General features: G+C 44.1%; 1 protein-coding gene across 1 annotated transcript in view; it reads right to left on the reverse strand.

Moving 5' to 3' along the window:
- Window positions 1-394: 394 nt before the first annotated feature.
- The window catches only part of LOC142250383 (uncharacterized), a 42,637-nt gene continuing 24,140 nt past the window's right edge, over window positions 395-18,891 (reverse strand). The window contains exons 2-12 of the mRNA XM_075322541.1: window positions 15,877-17,487; window positions 15,449-15,599; window positions 15,186-15,371; window positions 14,964-15,101; window positions 12,456-12,650; window positions 11,160-11,382; window positions 10,865-11,070; window positions 9,770-9,833; window positions 7,698-7,894; window positions 5,745-5,794; window positions 395-1,133 (exon numbers count right to left, since the gene is read on the reverse strand). Coding sequence (XP_075178656.1) covers window positions 923-1,133; window positions 5,745-5,794; window positions 7,698-7,894; window positions 9,770-9,833; window positions 10,865-11,070; window positions 11,160-11,382; window positions 12,456-12,650; window positions 14,964-15,101; window positions 15,186-15,371; window positions 15,449-15,599; window positions 15,877-17,465 — 3,210 coding nt within the window. The 5' untranslated portion in view covers window positions 17,466-17,487 and the 3' untranslated portion in view covers window positions 395-922. The remainder of the gene's footprint in view (window positions 1,134-5,744; window positions 5,795-7,697; window positions 7,895-9,769; window positions 9,834-10,864; window positions 11,071-11,159; window positions 11,383-12,455; window positions 12,651-14,963; window positions 15,102-15,185; window positions 15,372-15,448; window positions 15,600-15,876; window positions 17,488-18,891) is intronic.

Below are 18,891 nucleotides of genomic sequence, written 5' to 3' on the forward strand. Positions count from 1 at the left end.
CTGTGTCCTCCTAATCTCATTTGGAGTACAGCTGATGACAGTGATGGGTCAGCCCCTGTCTTCCTAATCTCATTTGGAGTACAGCTGATGGCAGTGATGGATCAGCCCCTGTGTCCTCCTCCTTTGAGTATTCTGTTTATCAGAACACCACAAGATCTGAGCTAAGCTATCACTGCCATCAGCTGTACTCCAAATAAGTACAAATTCACAAAATAAAGTGATTTGCAAAGTTTCATAACTCTCCATACTGAACGAAATGCTAAAAAATAAACAAGTGTTCTTACTCTTTAGGTAATTGCAGCTCTGAAGCACAAACTGCTGCTTTAACAGGTGAAACACTTTGTAGATGACGGAGGACATATGTTTACAAGGCAATGTTTTACATTTTGGAGCAAAGATCGATTTTATTACAAATTTATTTATTTTTATACATTATATTATGGATATCACGAGAGGAAAATCCTGGGAAGAGGTAGAAAGAAGATGCCGTCTATAAAAGCTCTATACACAGCGTAAACCCGCTACTAGGCAGTCACTGGGACATTAATAAATATACGTTACACACATATTGTCTATACAACACATCCAGACCCTCCAGTAATCAGTGTAATGTGTGGCAGACCCTGGCAGCAGCTGAGTGCTCTTCCTACACTGCCCCCGCAGGAGAAATCAAGTATTACAAGTTGCATATTGAAATAAATTATCTGTGTATTGATGTTGTTGGAGCCTCTGGATGGAGAGACGCTCTTTGGAGCTGTGGATGTCCCAATTTTTTTCATCTATTTACATATTTTTCTGATTTTTTAAGAGGGTCATGATCCCAGGTATCTACATTACACTAAATACACTGAATATACACATTATACAACAGTCCGCCTAAATCCAGAAAAGGTTCTTCAGGGGTCACCCGGGTCTTTTTTTGTTACGTTGGTGGAGGTCCGTTCACATACGAGAGCATCAGAGACCACGTGAAACGCTTGGAAGGGCAGGTCTGAGGACCCCAGAGAAAAAGAAGAGAAGTCACCAGGACCAGGAGCAAGACTGAGGCGAAGGCCAGACGCTTCATCCACAGGCAAAGGGAACATGACGCCCGGTAGGAGGCTTTGTGAGGGTCCGGGAGGGACAAGTCATCCCTGAAAAAGATTGAGGGGTCAGCGACTGAATACAAAGCTAACAGCAATCATTATTATTATTATTATTATTATTATTATTTATTATTATAGCGCCATTTATTCCATGGCGCTTTACAAGTGAAAGAGGGTATACGTACAACAATCATTAACAGTACAAGACAGACTGGTATAGGAGGAGAGAGGACCCTGCCCGCGAGGGCTCAGTCTACAGGGAATGGGTGATGGTACAATAGGTGAGGACAGAGCTGGTTGCGCAGTGGTATACTGGGCTGAGGGCTATTGTAGGTTGTAGGCTTGTTGGAAGAGATGGGTCTTGAGGTTCCTCTTGAAGCTTTCCACGGTAGGGGAGAGTCTGATGTGCTGAGGTAGAGCGTTCCAGAGTATGGGGGATGCACGGGAGAAATCTTGTACACGATTGTGGGAAGAGGAGATAAGAGAGGAGCAGAGAAGGAGATCTTGTGAGGATCTGAGGTTGCGTGCAGGTAGGTACCGGGAGACTAGGTCACAGATGTAGGGAGGAGACAGGTTGTGCATGGCTTTGTATGTCATGGTTAATGTTTTGAACTGGAGTCGTTGGGCGATGGGAAGCCAGTGAAGGGATTGGCAGAGTGGCGAGGCTGGGGAGTAGCGAGGGGAGAGGTGGATTAAGCGGGCTGCAGAGTTTAGGATAGATTGGAGGGGTGCAAGAGTGTTGGAAGGGAGGCCAGAGAGCAGGGGGTTGCAGTAGTCGAGGCGGGAGATGATGAGGGCATGCACTAATGTTTTTGCAGATTCTTGGTTAAGAAAAGCACGGATCCGGGAGATATTTTTGAGTTGTAATCGGCATGAGGTGAAGAGGGCTTGGATGTGTGGCTTGAAGGATAGAGCAGAGTCGAGGGTCACTCCAAGGCAACGAGCTTGTGAGACTGGGGAGAGTGAGCAACCATCAAGTTTGATGGAAAGGCTTGTTGGAGGAGATGAGTGAGGAGGAGGAAAGACAATGAACTCTGTTTTGTCCATGTTAAGTTTTAGGAATCGTGCAGAGAAGAAGGATGAAATAGCAGACAAACATTGTGGTATTTTGGTTAGTAGAGAGGTAATGTCAGGTCCAGAGAGGTAGATCTGTGTGTCATAGGCATAGAGATGATAATCATATTTGTTGCCACTAGGGGGAGCTCACTGCGCACTTATTAAAGGGATTTTCCAGGCATGTTATATTAATAACTAACTGTAGCATCCAGCATTGCCCGGGATAGTAACTGTCTCTCTCCCTTTCTCCCACTCTCTGCAACTCTGTGCCACTCTCTCCGTCTCCCTCTCTTTTTGGCTCTGTCTCTCTCTCTATTTCTCTCTCTCCGTCTCTCTGTCTGTCTCTCTTTGTCTGTCTCTCTGTCTGTCTTTCTTTGTCTGTCTCTCTGTCTGTCTTTCTTTGTCTCTATGTCTCTCTTTCTCTCTCTCTCTCTGCCTGTCTCTATGTCTGTCTCTCTGTCTGTGTCTGTATCTGTCTCTATGCCTGTCTCTATGTCTGTCTCTATGTCTGTCTCACTGCCTGTCTGTCTCTCTCTGTCTCTGTCTGCCTGTCTTTCTTTGTATGTCTCTCTCTGCCTGTCACTATGTCTGTCTCTTTGTCTGTCTCTATGTCTGTCTCTCTCTCTGCCTCTCTCTCACTATCTCTCTTTTTTTGTCTCTGCCTGTCTGCCTCTTTCTGGCTGTCTCTCTGTCTGTCTGTGTCTCTCTGTCTCTCTGCCTGTCTCTCTGCCTGTCTCTATGTCTGTCTCTCTGCCTGTCTCTATGTCTGTCTATCTGCCTGTCTTTCTGCCTGTCTCTATGTCTGTCTCTCTGCCTGTCTCTCTGCCTGTCTCTATGCCTGTCTTTCTGCCTGTCTCTATGCCTGTCTCTCTGCCTGTCTCTCTGCCTGTCTCTATGTCTGTCTCTATGTCTGTCTCTTTGCCTGTCTCTCTGCCTGTCTCTCTCTGTCTGAGTCTGTATCTGTCTCTATGTCTGTCTCTATGTCTATCTCTCTGCCTGTGCCTCTCTGTCTGTATCTGTCTCTATGTCTGTCTCTCTGCCTATCTCTCTGCCTGTCTCTATGTCTGTCTATCTGCCTGTCTTTCTGCCTGTCTCTATGTCTGTCTCTCTGCCTGTCTCTCTGCCTGTCTCTCTGCCTGTCTTTCTGCCTGTCTCTATGCCTGTCTCTCTGCCTGTCTCTATGTCTGTCTCTATGTCTGTCTCTCTGCCCGTCTCTCTGCCTGTCTCTCTCTGTCTGAGTCTGTATCTGTCTCTATGTCTGTCTCTATGTCTATCTCTCTGCCTGTGCCTCTCTGTCTGTATCTGTCTCTATGTCTGTCTCTCTGCCTATCTCTCTGCCTGTCTCTATGTCTGTCTATCTGCCTGTCTTTCTGCCTGTCTCTATGTCTGTCTCTCTGCCTGTCTCTCTGCCTGTCTCTCTGCCTGTCTTTCTGCCTGTCTCTATGCCTGTCTCTCTGCCTGTCTCTATGTCTGTCTCTATGTCTGTCTCTCTGCCCGTCTCTCTGCCTGTCTCTCTCTGTCTGAGTCTGTATCTGTCTCTATGTCTGTCTCTATGTCTATCTCTCTGCCTGTGCCTCTCTGTCTGTATCTGTCTCTATGTCTGTCTCTCTGCCTATCTCTCTGCCTGTCTCTATGTCTGTCTATCTGCCTGTCTTTCTGCCTGTCTCTATGTCTGTCTCTCTGCCTGTCTCTCTGCCTGTCTCTCTGCCTGTCTTTCTGCCTGTCTCTATGCCTGTCTCTCTGCCTGTCTCTATGTCTGTCTCTATGTCTGTCTCTCTGCCCGTCTCTCTGCCTGTCTCTCTCTGTCTGAGTCTGTATCTGTCTCTATGTCTGTCTCTATGTCTGTCTCTATGTCTGTCTCTCTGCCTGTCTCTCTGCCTTTCTCTGTCTGTCTCTATGTCTGTCTCTCTACCTGTCTCTCTCTGTCTGAGTCTGTATCTGTCTCTATGTCTGTCTCTATGTCTATCTCTCTGCCTGTGCCTCTCTGTCTGTATCTGTCTCTATGTCTGTCTCTCTGCCTGTCTCTCTGCCTTTCTCTGTCTGTCTCTCTGCCTGTCTCTCTCTGTCTGAGTCTGTATCTGTCTCTATGTCTGTCTCTATGTCTGTCTCTCTGCCTGTCTCTCTGCATTTCTCTGTCTGTCTCTATGTCTGTCTCTCTACCTGTCTCTCTCTGTCTGAGTCTGTATCTGTCTCTATGTCTGTCTCTATGTCTGTCTCTTTACCTGTGCCTCTCTGTCTGTATCTGTCTCTATGTCTGTCTCTCTGCCTTTCTCTGTCTGTCTCTCTACCTGTCTCTCTGCCTGTCTCTCTCTGTCTGAGTCTGTATCTGTCTATGTCTGTCTCTCTGCCTGTGCCTCTCTGTCTGTATCTGTCTCTATGTCTGTCTCTCTACCTGTCTCTCTCTGTCTGAGTCTGTATCTGTCTCTATGTCTGTCTCTATGTCTGTCTCTCTGCCTGTGCCTCTCTGTCTGTATCTGTTTCTCTGCCTGTCTCTCTGCCTTTCTCTGTCTGTCTCTATGTCTGTCTCTCTACCTGTCTCTCTCTGTCTGAGTCTGTATCTGTCTCTATGTCTGTCTCTCTGCCTGTGCCTCTCTGTCTGTATCTGTCTCTATGTCTGTCTCTATGTCTGTCTCTCTGCCTGAGTCTGTATCTGTCTCTATGTCTGTCTCTCTCTGTCTGAGTCTGTATCTGTCTCTATGTCTGTCTCTCTGCCTGTCTCTCTGCCTTTCTCTGTCTGTCTCTATGTCTGTCTCTCTCTGTCTGAGTCTGTATCTGTCTCTATGTCTGTCTCTATGTCTGTCTCTCTGCCTGTGCCTCTCTGTCTGTATCTGTCTCTATGTCTGTCTCTCTGCTTGTCTCTCTCTGTCTGAGTCTGTATCTGTCTCTATGTCTGTCTCTCTGTCTGTATCTGTCTCTATGTCTGTCTCTCTGCCTGTCTCTCTGCCTTTCTCTGTCTGTCTCTGTTTGTCTCTCTACCTGTCTCTCTGCCTGTCTCTCTCTGTCTGAGTCTGTATCTGTCTCTATGTCTGTCTCTATGTCTGTCTCTATGTCTGTCTCTCTGCCTGTGCCTCTCTGTCTGTATCTGTCTCTATGTCTGTCTCTCTGCCTGTCTCTCTCTGTCTGAGTCTGTATCTGTCTCTATGTCTGTCTCTATGTCTGTCTCTATGTCTGTCTCTATGTCTGTCTCTATGTCTGTCTCTCTGCCTGTGCCTCTCTGTCTGTATCTGTCTCTATGTCTGTCTCTATGCCTGTCTCTCTGTCTGTATCTGTCTCTATGTCTGTCTCTATGTCTGTCTCTCTGCCTGTGCCTCTCTGTCTGTATCTGTCTATGTCTGTCTCTATGCCTGTCTCTCTGTCTGTATCTGTCTCTATGTCTGTCTCTATGCCTGTCTCTGTCTGTCTCTTTCCTGCTGCTCAGTTCCTTATTTTCAAAAAAAATCCTCAGCCCTGCCAACAGCAGGGCTATACCACAAACAACCTGCAGACAAGAACAGCGCTATTTACTAAATAAAGCAGCCATGTTTTTAGAAACCTGTAAAACCCCCTTTAAATACACTTCTCACAATCACTATATTATAAAACTAGAATTAAAGCGATCTGTACCCGTTCTCCATTACAATGGACACGTCCGGCTTGATTGTCCCCTTTGTGTCCTACAACATAAAAAGCACACATGAAATCAAGATCTCGAAAAAAATAAGAAAAAACTACATAGAACTTGCGATGTCTGAGGTGAAAGCAGTATTTTTTTTTTATTATAGCTTATTATGTAAATGAAACACTATGACATCACTGAGATAGTTTATGACTTGGTGAGGTCACTGGCTTTTGAGAACTTTTGGTTATCAGTGCCCCCTAGTGGACGAGTAGGGAAGTTTTTCAAAAGACTACGAATACATGGGAACAATATGATAAACGTATGTTTGTTCCTGTGCCTCGCCTTTCCCGAGATATGTCCCCCCTCTTTTTCATATAGAAATCTGGTATTTTAGCCAACTGGGCATGGTCAACAAGATGACCCCAAAGAAAAGAGCTAATGATCACTCCCCCTTGGCGAACAAGATATACAGGGAAGAGGAGGCCATATATCAAATATTTATATAACCCTCACTGACCATCAGAATGGGGATCTGGTGTCCACTGTGTGAATGGAGTGATCACTGCTCCATTTACTACCACTCTCACAGACCCTTAGACATAAGTAGCCTGTCACAGGTGTGTCACGGGAGACAGACAGTCCTGTGGTGTCCGGCTGTAGAAGGTCACAGCATTTGGCTACATAAACAGCTCCCTGACCATCCACCGGTATGCACACAACAACACACAACACTGTTAGTTAGCAGCTCACCACCGGGTCAGGGTTAGGGTTAGATGCCATTAATGCTATGCATAGCCACCACTCGTGATGGCATCTCCCTCCCCCTAATCCAACAACTGGGGTGTTGAGTCTTGTTAGTTGGAGCAGTTTGTGACAGAAAGTTAGGGAGTCGAGAAGGAGCAGTGGAGGAGCGAAGACCTGTGGTCTGGAGCTGGTGCAGATCGACCCAGGCGCAAGACATAAAGAGTCCTAGGGCCCATGGGAAGTGCACCAGACTCCTGTGGCCTTGTTCCACATACGACATATTGGAGTGGAGGGACTTGGCCGCAGAACGGGGACTGGTCCCTAGACTAGAGGAGGAGAACCAATGTGCTCATCTAGTAAAACCAGTGGCTAAAGACACAGCTTGTACCAAAGCAAAGTCTGCATACGAATCCGCTGGAAGGTGACCACATAGGGCCAAGGGATAGAGCTTCAAGCCACCCAAGAGGGTCCGCGGACACCAGCTCAGGGCACTGTATGCGTAGGCGCGGGACAGGCGGGTGAGAAGTCAGTCCAGGAAGATAACCAGGGAAGGAACATAAGAAAGGTGCACTGGAATTGACCTCCGAACTACCCGGGATCGACTGGAGCCCATCACAGTGGAACCCAGCACTCCAAAGGCGGTCAATGACTAGTCGTGTTACCTTGGAACCTGCTACAGTGAGTAAAAACCTTGAGACTGCATCCCTGTGTTGCTCCGTTATTCGCCTGCACCCCCGTCATCACCTACTATTACTCCCATCCACCTTGGGTCCCAGCTCCACCTGTGGAGAGCTATACCAACCAAGCTGCGTCACCATCTGCCCCAGAGGTCCCATCCCGCAGCGTCGGCTATCACTGGCCGAGTACCACAGGTGGTGTTACAAGAGACTACTACTATATTTCCCCTGTAAATTACACCCACACAGTTCATGACCACCGCCGGGGTCACGGAGCCAGGTCCCGCCACCGTGACATCCCCCAAAGAACAGAAGCCGCGGCCCAGTAATGAGTAACCCCCCACGGCCCTGGTGCGGGCACGTCATATCCCCATACATAGCGTGACATAGCCCTTGGGACCGTTTTTCAGGATAGGTGGTGGTCTCAGCATTCAGAATTCCCCTAAAATTCAATTTGTGGGATATTCCCTTTAACATCTGAAATATATTTATTTTATTACCCAAATACAATAAAAATGCCCATGATTGGTATCTTACCGGATTCCGCGCCACTCGCTTCTTCTTTCTCGGACGTCTCCGCTGTTCAGAGCAGTTTGTATGGAACTGGCTGTCAATCACAGCTGAATGAGAGGTCAATGGCCTTCCTGGATCAGTGTTTTTTCTTGAAAATCCAGGAGAAGCAAAGTGATTGTCCATCCTATGTCCAGCGTCTGGCTGATTTCTGGGGAAGGAAGCTGAGACCCAAGACAAAAGTGAAATCAGTCTACAAGGTGCTGCCCTGTTGTTTGTATGAATACTTGAAAAAAATAGAAGTGTTAATAGTTTATTTTTATCAATTAACAAGATACAAAGTGAATGAGCAAAAGAGAAATCTAAACGAGATCAATATTTGGTTTGATCGTCCTTTACCTTCATCAGTTCTTCTCGGTCACTTGCCACAGTTTTTGAAGGCAGGAGGTTGTTCCAAACATCTTGGAGAACCAACCACAGATTGTCACGATGACTATGGGATAGCATGGAACTGGGGCTCCTAAGCTGTCCCTCAAGCTAGGGGGCCCTATGCTATCGCTACTCTCAAAAGCAATGCTGGGCACAAAAATATAATTTGGTGCATGTCCTGAAGAAGTGGGGTTTCACTTCGAAACGTGTTGACTAAAACACACTTCATCTCCAACAGGAGATTTATCTATTTACAGCAACACAGATTGGTCCACATATATCCTGGTTCCTATATAAATACCTAGTGTTAGGGATACGCCTAATGGTGGAGAGGCCTGAGTCTCCTTCTTGGCCCTGTTCCTTACCAGTCCTGATCTAATTCTTTTTCCCTTCCCCTCCCCTTTCCCAGGGAGTGACAGGACAAGAGTGTGTTAAAACCACAGAAAAAGACAGACAAGGGAAAAGTCAAAACTCCGTCCCACAGCATGCACACACACTGGATAAGACAGGAGAAAAAGAGCAGGAAGACGACAGAGGTAAACTTCACAACCGCACCAAGCAAAAAGCACCACTAAACACAACTTTCACCAGAGAGAGTTTGAGACACCACACTTCAGAGACCAACATAAATTAAACTATAGCTGGCATGGGTAGAAGGATTCAACCAGCATAAATAGGAGGGGAGCAGATGTGATAGGTCTCCCCACAACATGTGATAAAAGGAGCAAGCAGACTAGCAGAGATTAACTCTTGCTAGCCTGCCTATGAATCAGCACACAGCAGGTTGAAGCCTGAGTCTATCTGTGTTGATCCCATACACCTGAGAAACCATTTGGCGGAGGGTCAGAATCTGCAATCTGAACAGAGTCCAATGCCGCCATGGCAATTGACGAAGTTTGTGCACAACTCCGTGTATATCATTTGTACAAATCCTTCAGAATCATAATGAGTGTCTGCAGGAGCAGTGTGAAGTACGGTGGAAGGTCCTACAGGTTTGTGGCTGCATTTCAGCAAATTGACTTGATGACTTAGCTGGGATTAATATTGCCCTCAATACTGAGAAACACAGGCAGATACTTATCCATCATCCAATATCATCAGGGAGGTGTCTGATTGGCTTCAAATTTATTCTGAAGCCGGACAAGGACCCCAAACATCCAGCCGATGTCACCAGGAACAATCCTCAGGGTAAAGAAGAACAAGACATCCTGGAACTGATGATCCGGCCCCCACAGAGCGCTGATCCCAAAACATTTGTCTGGGATCACATGAAGAGACAGAAGGATCCGCACAACCCTTATACATAGCGGACCTGTGGTCGGTTCTCCAAGATGTTTGGATTAACCTCCTGGTGACTTCATTCAAAAACTGTGTGCAAGGGACATGTATCTAAATTCTAAATATCTAATTGATAGGTAAACACCAAATATTATTGGGATTTAGATTTCTCTTTTGTTAATTTACTCTTTTTTTAATTAAAAAATAAACAATTAACACTTCTATTTTTTAATACATTTTTCAAGCCTCTTTATTCTCTTAACACAAGCAATACAGATACTACAGAATAAATTATGGCTGTCTAAATGGTATAACCATCTGAAGAACCTACTGTATGGTAGGTAACCTCCATGATGTCCAGCCACAGATCTTCATGCTTGTAGGACACTCACCAGAACATGGGATCACGTCTTGTCCGGTACCCGTCTCCAGTTGTTGCAGAGAGCTGTGCCGCGCCTATAGGGATAGAATAGTGCACGCTGTAATTCAGGATCTGTACAAAGAAAGTAAAGCAAGTTCGTGAAGTCATTGGGGGGGGATCACAAGGTGTTTTACAATTGATGCCCAATGGGACTTTGGAGGGACGTCGTTGACGGTGGAGAAGATAAAAGGCAGAGTACAATGGTGTGGAGTTGTTAGTGAAGAAGGTTATTCTTTATACTTTCCACCAGAAGGTAGCATGAAATCTAAGACAATTCCAAAAAATATGAAGGAGTGGTGCCCTCGGCATTTTGGCATCACCGACAATGTTTAAGGGACATTGGACATTATACGGAAAAATTTAGATTGGACTCATCTGGAAAGCAAGTACTATCCTGCTTCCTTTAGAGATGAAGGAACCATGTGCAGCGACATAGATTCTGGAGCTCTGGAGATCAGGAAAGGACATGTCCAGGCCCCTCTCCAAATTAAGAGGGCAACAACATGAAATAAATGAGCGATAATGTACATCTCAATGAATCCATGGTAAGGCGTAGTATTCGTAAAACTGTGTTTGGGGTAAAAAATTGAAAAAATGGGCAAAGAAGTCAAATATAAAGGAGATGGTTTGTTCTCGAAAAAGTTGGAGCTCCTGAAGGAGAGCTAAGAATTGGCTGGCTTGAAAGCAATCAGGTCTGAACCAACATTGGGAAACAGAATCATCAAGGATGGTGATGAAGATGGATTGTTTCAGAACAACGATAGAGAGCAGGGCCAAAGAGAAGGCGACTTGACGTAAAACCGAATTAGGGAGTGTTATAAATACGGAGTTGAGAATATATCACCGACAGACAACTCAGGCAGCAGCTTGGCTCCCCTTAAGAAAAAAGGATTGGGCATTGAATATCCAAATGTTTAACCCTACTTTTTTTCAATATCATCTATTTAGGGAGATTCACGAGGCCTCCATACACATTAGATGGTCAGCCGGTCCCACCAACGTTTGTGGCCACATTGTGGGCCTAAACAGTTGCCAATAAAATAAGAATAGAAATCATGGTACATACTGATGCATTTTCCATATGTCCTTGGTCATGAATCTTTTCTTGACTCCACTCAAAATGACAATTTTTCCGAACTGAAGGATGGTCGTTATCGACATCTTCCGAGGTTTCCTTGACTTCTTGTCTTCTCATGTTTGAATAAGTAACACCGGAGTATGAGCTTAGACTGCTCCGAGATCCCTCGCTCCTCTGGGGAAGCTTCCAGGGTGCTGGGATAGGAATGGCACAAATATTGTTAATCTGAATCATACATTAAAGGGCTGTTAGGCTAGACAAGCTCATACAGATGCTTATTTACCAGAGGTGGCTGTGTAGAAAGACTCTTGACCATCATGAGAACTAGATCTTCCAACATCACCTAATGGGTCCCACTCCAGGTCAACAGGCAATGCTACACTGGTTACAGGAACATTCTCTTGGCCTAATGTGTCTGCATCTTCTATGTCAAGATCTAAAAACACATCTGAAGAGCCCGATGATAGATGTTCTATGGCTCCATCCAAGAAGTCATCCTCAAATACCTTCAAGAGAAAATAAGAAGTCTAGTAACTGATACTGTCTGCTGCCCTACTTGGTATCACTTCCACGTCTTTGTCTATCATCTTACCCATAGACTATGTTCTGACCACAATCTAAGATTAACATCCTTTCTAGTCTGATCCTTCTAGTTTCATTTTTGGAAACTTCTATTTCTGTGCCATATCCACTGGTTACCAAGTAAGCTCTCCATAGTCCTGCATTGCCCTATATATCTTCTTCTCATTTCTGTTCACCATCCTAACCATGCTCTATCCTACTCCATAATCTTAACCAACCAGGCCAATCTCCAAGACTTCTCTCATGCTGCACCATTTCTCTGGAATGCGCTACCCCAGACAATCAGGTTATTTACCAATATTCACATTTTGGAGGCATCAAAAAACACATTTTTGCTCTGAACCTGATCCATTAATTCAGGTCTAAGGGGTACTTTGCATGCTGCGACATCGCTAGCCGATGCTAGCGATGCCGAGCGCGATAGTACCCGCCCCTGTCGCACATGCGATATCTTGTGATAGCTGCCGTAGTGAACATTATCGTTACGGCAGCTTCACACGCACTTACCTGCCCTGCGGCGTTGCTCTGGCCGGCGACTCGCCTCCTTCCTAAGGGGGCGGGTCGTGCGGCGTCACAACGACGTCACACGGCAGGAGGCCAATAGATGCGGAGGGGTGGAGATGAGCGGGACGTAAACATCCCGCCCACCTCCTTCCTTCCGCATAGCCGGTGGAGGCAGGTAAGGAGATGTTCCTCGCTCCTGCGGCTTCATACACAGCGATGTGTGCTGCCGCAGGAACGAGGAACAACATCAAATCTCCTATTGGTGCGACATTATGAAAATGTCCGACACTACACAGATCACCGATTTACAATGCTTTTGCGATCGTTTATCGGCGCATCTAGGCTTTACACGTTGCGACGTCGTTACCGGCGCCGGATGTGCGTCACTTTCGATTTGACCCCGACGATATCGCAGTAGCGATGTTGCAACGTGCAAAGTACCCCTAACTCCCAGACTTCTTGTTATGCCCACTTATAATAGATAATCACATACCAGTTTTGTGCTCACAAGTCTCTTCTGCAACCGAGAGAGGCGAATGTAGATCTGTTGGCAGTATGAGCCTAGCTCTGTCATCTCCTCCTCTAGGTCCTGAGCATCACGAGGATCACTGTTATCTATCAGCCGGTCGCCTCGCTCAAGAAGACCTTCCACCCTTTTCATGTTGCTCCAGACATCCTCCTGGAAGGCCTAGTAATAAATTATTGACTGAAGCTATAATATTATTACCAGCATGTGCCCAATATAAAACACTTTTAGAGCGGCAGAGTATTACAGCAAAGAATTATCAATAGTACAGATGTTATTAAGAAAAACAACTATTTTTAGGCTGAAATCAGTAAATAATGTGAAATTAACTGTCTCATATACAGTGTGTCCACCCATATCTTCTCCACCGCCATTATTATGAGAACGGCGGCAGCTATAGGCATAGAAGTGGTGTCTAGGTATAGTAAAGTATCCATGCGCTATGCAATGAAACCACCTATAGCGCCACCTGGTGGAAAACAACGGAGTTAGCATTTTTATCTCGAAAACAGAACGAGATAGAGAAAAAAGTGAATTACAAAGTTGTAGGGCATCATCAATTCAATACGAATTGACACCTTACATACAGAAATGCTATGATTAGAACGTGTAAAACTCACAAGGCTGCGGACGTGAAGCGATACCTCATGGAGACCTTCCTACAAGTCATTGGGTATGGTGGCTGTGTGGTGTGGCCTCCACACTCACCTGACCTGACCCCATTGAACTTTTTTCTGTGAGGTCACATCAAACAGCAGGTGTATGCGACCCCTCCACCAACATTGCAGAACCTACGACGACGTATCACAGATGCTTGTGCAAACGTGTCACCTACCATATTGCACAACGTGCAGCAAGATACAGTATGCTGTGCAGAGGCCAGATGTGCATTGCCACTGGCCACTTTGAGCATCAAAGTTAAATGAGCGCCATATGCGTGACCAGCATTCAATGTGTTGGGGGGTCATGGGTTTCATATCATAGCATTTCTGTATGCAAGGTGTCAATTCATATTGAATTGATGATGCCCTACAACTTTTTAATTCACTTTTTTTCCCTATCTCGGTCCGTTTTCAAGATAAAAATGCTAACTCTGTTGTTTTCCACCAGGTGGCGCTATAGGCGGTTTCATTGCATAGCGCATGGCTACTTTACTATACCTAGACACCACTTCTATGCCTATAGCTGCCGCTGTTCTCAAGTTAATGGAGGTGGACAGGATATGGGTGGACACACTGTAGATTGTAATAGTTCTGGTCTAGTAATACATTTCTTTCCCCTTAGATATATGGGACCGCTATGGGATCAAATTTGGTGCCATTTTATGGTTTCTAAATTAAAAGGGGTTACATATATATACTGTAGATGAGCAAATTAATTAGCAAAGTTGCTTGTCCAGGTCAGTATTCCATGGCCACTGGATGGGAGCCCTGCAAACTGCCTCCTACCTCCCGGCATCCCTGGCCCCTCTGTGGATTAGCCGGCCCGGCACATCATTATTGTGGTGGACCCACATGCGACATCAGTGACCGGGTGATCAAAACAAGAGTTTGAGATGATGATACGTAGGATACATTTTGTTCCCAACCACTACCCAGTTTGATCACTATCAGGAACCTATGTTCCTTATCGTTCAACTCTTCCCAACCTCTCCAAACACTCAGTCTGATGATATACAGGAAATTAGTCACTGGAACAATTTAAGACACCTAAGGCTTGGGCCAGCTTACCAAAGTCATAGGATAGAGGCGGGTGGTGAATTGTGCTATCCAAGTGTCAAGATTTGACTGTAGATAGGGAGAGAAAGGGGATCCTGTGCTGTCCCTCATGCTAGGTGTCCCTGGCAATCCATAATCTTAGGGTTACCCCTAATGGTGAAGATGCCAAACTCTCGTGCCTGGCTGTGCTCCAGATCAGAACTAATCTGATTCCCCCCTCCTATCAGAGAAGAAAGGGGCAGGAGTGAGATGTAAACACAGATAGAGACAGATAGGGGAAAACCAAAACTCTGACATACTGCAAACTTACATGAACAAACAACTGAAAGACTCAAGAAAAAGGAAGAGCAGGAAGGTAGCAATAAAAAGATAACAGGGGTTAACTCCACAACTGCACACAGCAACAAGTACTAAAACCACCAGATAGTTTGGATCACAACACCTCATCGGACCAGCTTAGATAAACTATAGCTTGCATAGAAGGAAGGTTCTAGCCAACATATATAGGAGGGGAACAGATGTGATTGGCTCTCCCACAACATGGGATCAAAGGAGACTAACAAGCAGAGGTTAACTCTTGCTAGCCTGAATATGAACTACTAATCTGTTGGTCGACGCCCAAGTCTGCCTGCAAATTCCGAGAAGTCTTTCTCATTTATGTCCCATACCATCCATCATTATAATAAGGTGGACACGTGGGATGTTTTTCTCTAACCTTGTACATTCACCGACATCCCCATTCCTCTCACTTTCTTACCTTCAGTTGTTGTATTTTCTCTGTGGAGTTGCCTCCATAGATATACTCCACATTGGATAATTCTAGGTCCATCTCCGTCAAGCAGAGTTTCATCTCATCCTGGTCGGTCTCAAAGTCTTCCCTCTGTTGGACTCTAGACTATGGGAAGATTACGTAAACTCAATAACCGCGTCATCCAGAATTTTTCTGTTAATTTAATTAGTTGCTTAGATTTTGACATACCTTCAATGTCCTGTGTAATGCTTCCGCCTCCCCCTGCAGACTGTGCCATAGCTCGTTGACCTCCTGCATCCTACTCCGGAGGACACTGGGAAGCAGCGTCTGCTGAGGGGTCTGTGAGAGTCTCCAGTATTGTCTGTTTAGAGACTCCAAGTCCAATAATTTCTCCCGTATTTCTGTCAGTATAACCTAGGACGATGATGGGAATTTAGGTTTCAAAAGATTTATTAATTAAACTATGGAAAACCAAACTTTGTTCTCATTACCTCGTACTTTCTAAGAGCCAGCTTGGCTTCTTGGTGAAGTGTCTTGTATGGGCTTTCTTGAGACGTAGCCACCTGAGCAATCTGCAACCAGTCTTCAAAACGAGAGAGGGAGTCTAGGAAATGTTCACAAAGTTGTCTGTCCTGATCCATGCTAGGTGGAACATGGGAAATAGAAGATATATGAAAAAATTATTGAGTTGGCAAATATTGAAATGTCCTCCATTATGGTATCCAGTTTTGCCACCCAGAACTGACATCCCTTTCCATGGCTCTTAACTCTTAAGATATTTCCCCACCCTGGAATGGAGTAGTGTTTAGATTCTCACCACTCATACTAACTTCGATGGAACCCCTGTCTCTCTAAGGGTCACATTTCAGCCATAGTATGACCATATGGTATGAAGGTCCTCGACTATGGTGCCACTCACCGAACCTTATTTTCCAGGGACGCATTGCAAACTTCACATTTCTGGACTTGGTTCTCATCTTCAGAAAATGGAAGATACTTGGGTGTTGTTCCAGAAGAAAAGGTGTGAAGAAACTTATGGAGCATCATGGGATGATTTTCATGTGTATTGATGGCCACAGTGTAATCTGTCCAGTTGGGCCAAGTAGAGTCTTGGGCAGGAGGAGTGTTAGAAGATGGAGAATTCAGAACTTTACTATTTGCCGAAGAGTCAATGGAGTTGGGGAGAGAGCAGCTGCAAGTGGATTCCAGAGGCAAATAATGTCCATAATGTCCATTGACAAGTAGATGGTCAGTGGGAAGATCATCATTTGTGGCAATCACATCAATCTCAGGAAAGGTTGGAAAGCTCTGGATGGACCACGGAGTGAGAAGGTCAAACTTTCTATTGTTTTGGTCAATAGAAATAAATTTGCCAAATGAGTGGCTTTTAGCGTTCACTTCGGGTGAAGCAATAGCATTGTTGAGGGTGATGATATTTGATTGATCCAAATAGTTCTGTGATTGTGAAGGATGTGGACTTTGTTGTGGACTAGTAGAAGCTGCTCCTGAATTATTAAGAGTCGAAAAGTCAACACTAGAAGGCCTGAGATCGTCATTCTTAACCTGAGAATTTGGAAGATAAGAATGGAGAGAAGATGAAGAAATCTCAGATGGGAACTTGGTTGCCAAGTCACAAGTGCAGATGCAGGGAATATCGGCAGGAGGAAAAGAGGAGTCTGAAGAACAGTCGTCAGACAGGGATTTACTGTGCCGTTCCTGAGTGGTTTGGGTATGGTGTTCGGCCGGCTGTGTTGATGTAGAGGACCAGCCATATGCAGATACTGTATAGCTTTCAGACAAGGATATAGGCAAGAAGTCACTGGGGTCTTCAGTTAAGAGTAGATCATAGCGAGAGGAAGATTCCAGAGGAGATATAGAGGATTTGTTAGTTCTGGATGTAGTGGCTCCATTTATTTTTGGTGTACTGGGACATTGGGTGTGTTCAGATAGGGATTTACAAATCTGAGGCGATAGATTAGAATATATCCCATGTGATATGGAAGTAGATGAACAATGAGTTGGACAGGAGCAGTTTTTAGGTGACATTGAGTAAAACGAGGCAGGTTCTGATGTAGAGGAGCAATTTGTAGAAGAGACTCCATTCAAAGGTAGCGGTGGGTAATACTCAATCAGGGATTCAGATGATGTGGAGAAGGGGTGGTCAAGAATTAAAGACCGGTGATCAAGTGATATAGAAGATGCAACTTGGGTTCTGGGAAAAGAGGTTTCAGAAGATGCTGAGGAGGAATATTCAGTTTGAGAGGGAACGTTTTCTGGTGACACAGAGGAGGCAAGTTCTGATGAAGAGGAGCAATCCTGAGGAGCCATAGAGGAAGAGTCTGAGGTTGCCGGAGAGGAGGAGTTGGATTTCGTTACTAAGGTGTGTTCATGAGAAGAAACGGAATTGAAATGTATTACAGGGAAAGAAGAGAGATCATCTGAAGATGAGGGGTAACTAGGGTGGGGGAAAGAGGGACAACTCTTCAAGACAATGTCTTCTTCTCTCATGACTCCATAATGTGGGATTTTCCTGCATGAACAATAAAAAAGATATTGGTTAAGTATAATAACTCTGACTGCTTGTGACATGTCATAAGAACAGATCAGAAGTTTTTATAGGTGGGAATAAGTCCACACCCTTCTGTAAGCCAAAGGGGCCTCGATGCTCTACTTTGAGACTAACGAAGAACTTCTAGACATTTTATCGAGCCCATCTTCAGGCTCAGTGGAGAGAAGAACTCTGTCCTTTCATTTTGGTGATCAATGGGGGTCTCAACACCTGGACCCCCATCAATAGGAACAACTGATAGTTCTCTATGACATATCCAAGTTTAGTAAACGAGCAGTTACACTTTAAACAGCAATCGCATGGGGTCGTATTAATGAACTCCATCACATGTCCTCATTGGTTTTATTTTTTCTCACATATAAATAGGTCAGTAAATTCTTAGAAGTTTTCACACCTCAAGAAAATATGTGGCAGATCTGTGGCAGATCTGTGGCCCGTGGCTTTGTGTACTCTGCCTCCGCCACTGAGGAATGTGATCTGGCACCTGGAGCATTAGGCGAAGTTCTGCAGCATCTCAGTGATTAAATGGCACAATGTGATTATGTTTTCCTAGAAGTCCCAGCGAAGATATTACGTTACACGACGTGCTGCGAGCAATGGTGTCATTTACATGTGTAATTTACTGAAAGCACAAAATTTAGGAAACGTGACTGATTTTAAGAATTCGACAAAATTCTTAAAAAAAAAAAAATCGAGAACATATACTGTACCCTCTTTTTTTTCTCTTAAACTTGATATATGATTGTTGTTTTTTCAACCATTTAACTATATAATGTAACTTCCCTGCATGTCACTTTTGCTTTTAAAAAGTAACAAAAAAAAAATTAAATATTGAATTAAAAACTGTAAATTAAAAATGGTAAAAAAAAATTCACCATTAAGAGGCCATTATTTTGTTATATAATAACGTCCATTGCATTTACATTTTTTTTTTACTTTATTTTCACACAATTACAGCAGGTCACTGTATATACAGGAGTCTTAAGAGATCAAAAAAGCAAAATTGCAAGAAAAGAAAAAAAAATAAATAAATAAATTAAAAAAAATATATATATATATATATTTATTTTTTTTTATTTTATTTTTTCTTTTCTTGAAATTTTAATGTATAAGCAAATGTATAAAAAATATATAAGCAATTATCAAATAACAAAATAACAGCCTCTCAATGGTAATTTTTTTTATTTACAACATTATATATATATTATATATAAAATAATATACAAAATAACAGCCTCTCAATAGTGAATTTTTTTATTTACAACATATATATATGTACGTGTATATATATATATATATATATATATACATATATATATATATATATATATATATATATATATATATATGTTGTAAATAAAAAAA

The sequence above is a fragment of the Anomaloglossus baeobatrachus genome, chromosome 9 (assembly GCF_048569485.1).
Source record: "Anomaloglossus baeobatrachus isolate aAnoBae1 chromosome 9, aAnoBae1.hap1, whole genome shotgun sequence".
NCBI lineage: Eukaryota > Metazoa > Chordata > Amphibia > Anura > Aromobatidae > Anomaloglossus > Anomaloglossus baeobatrachus.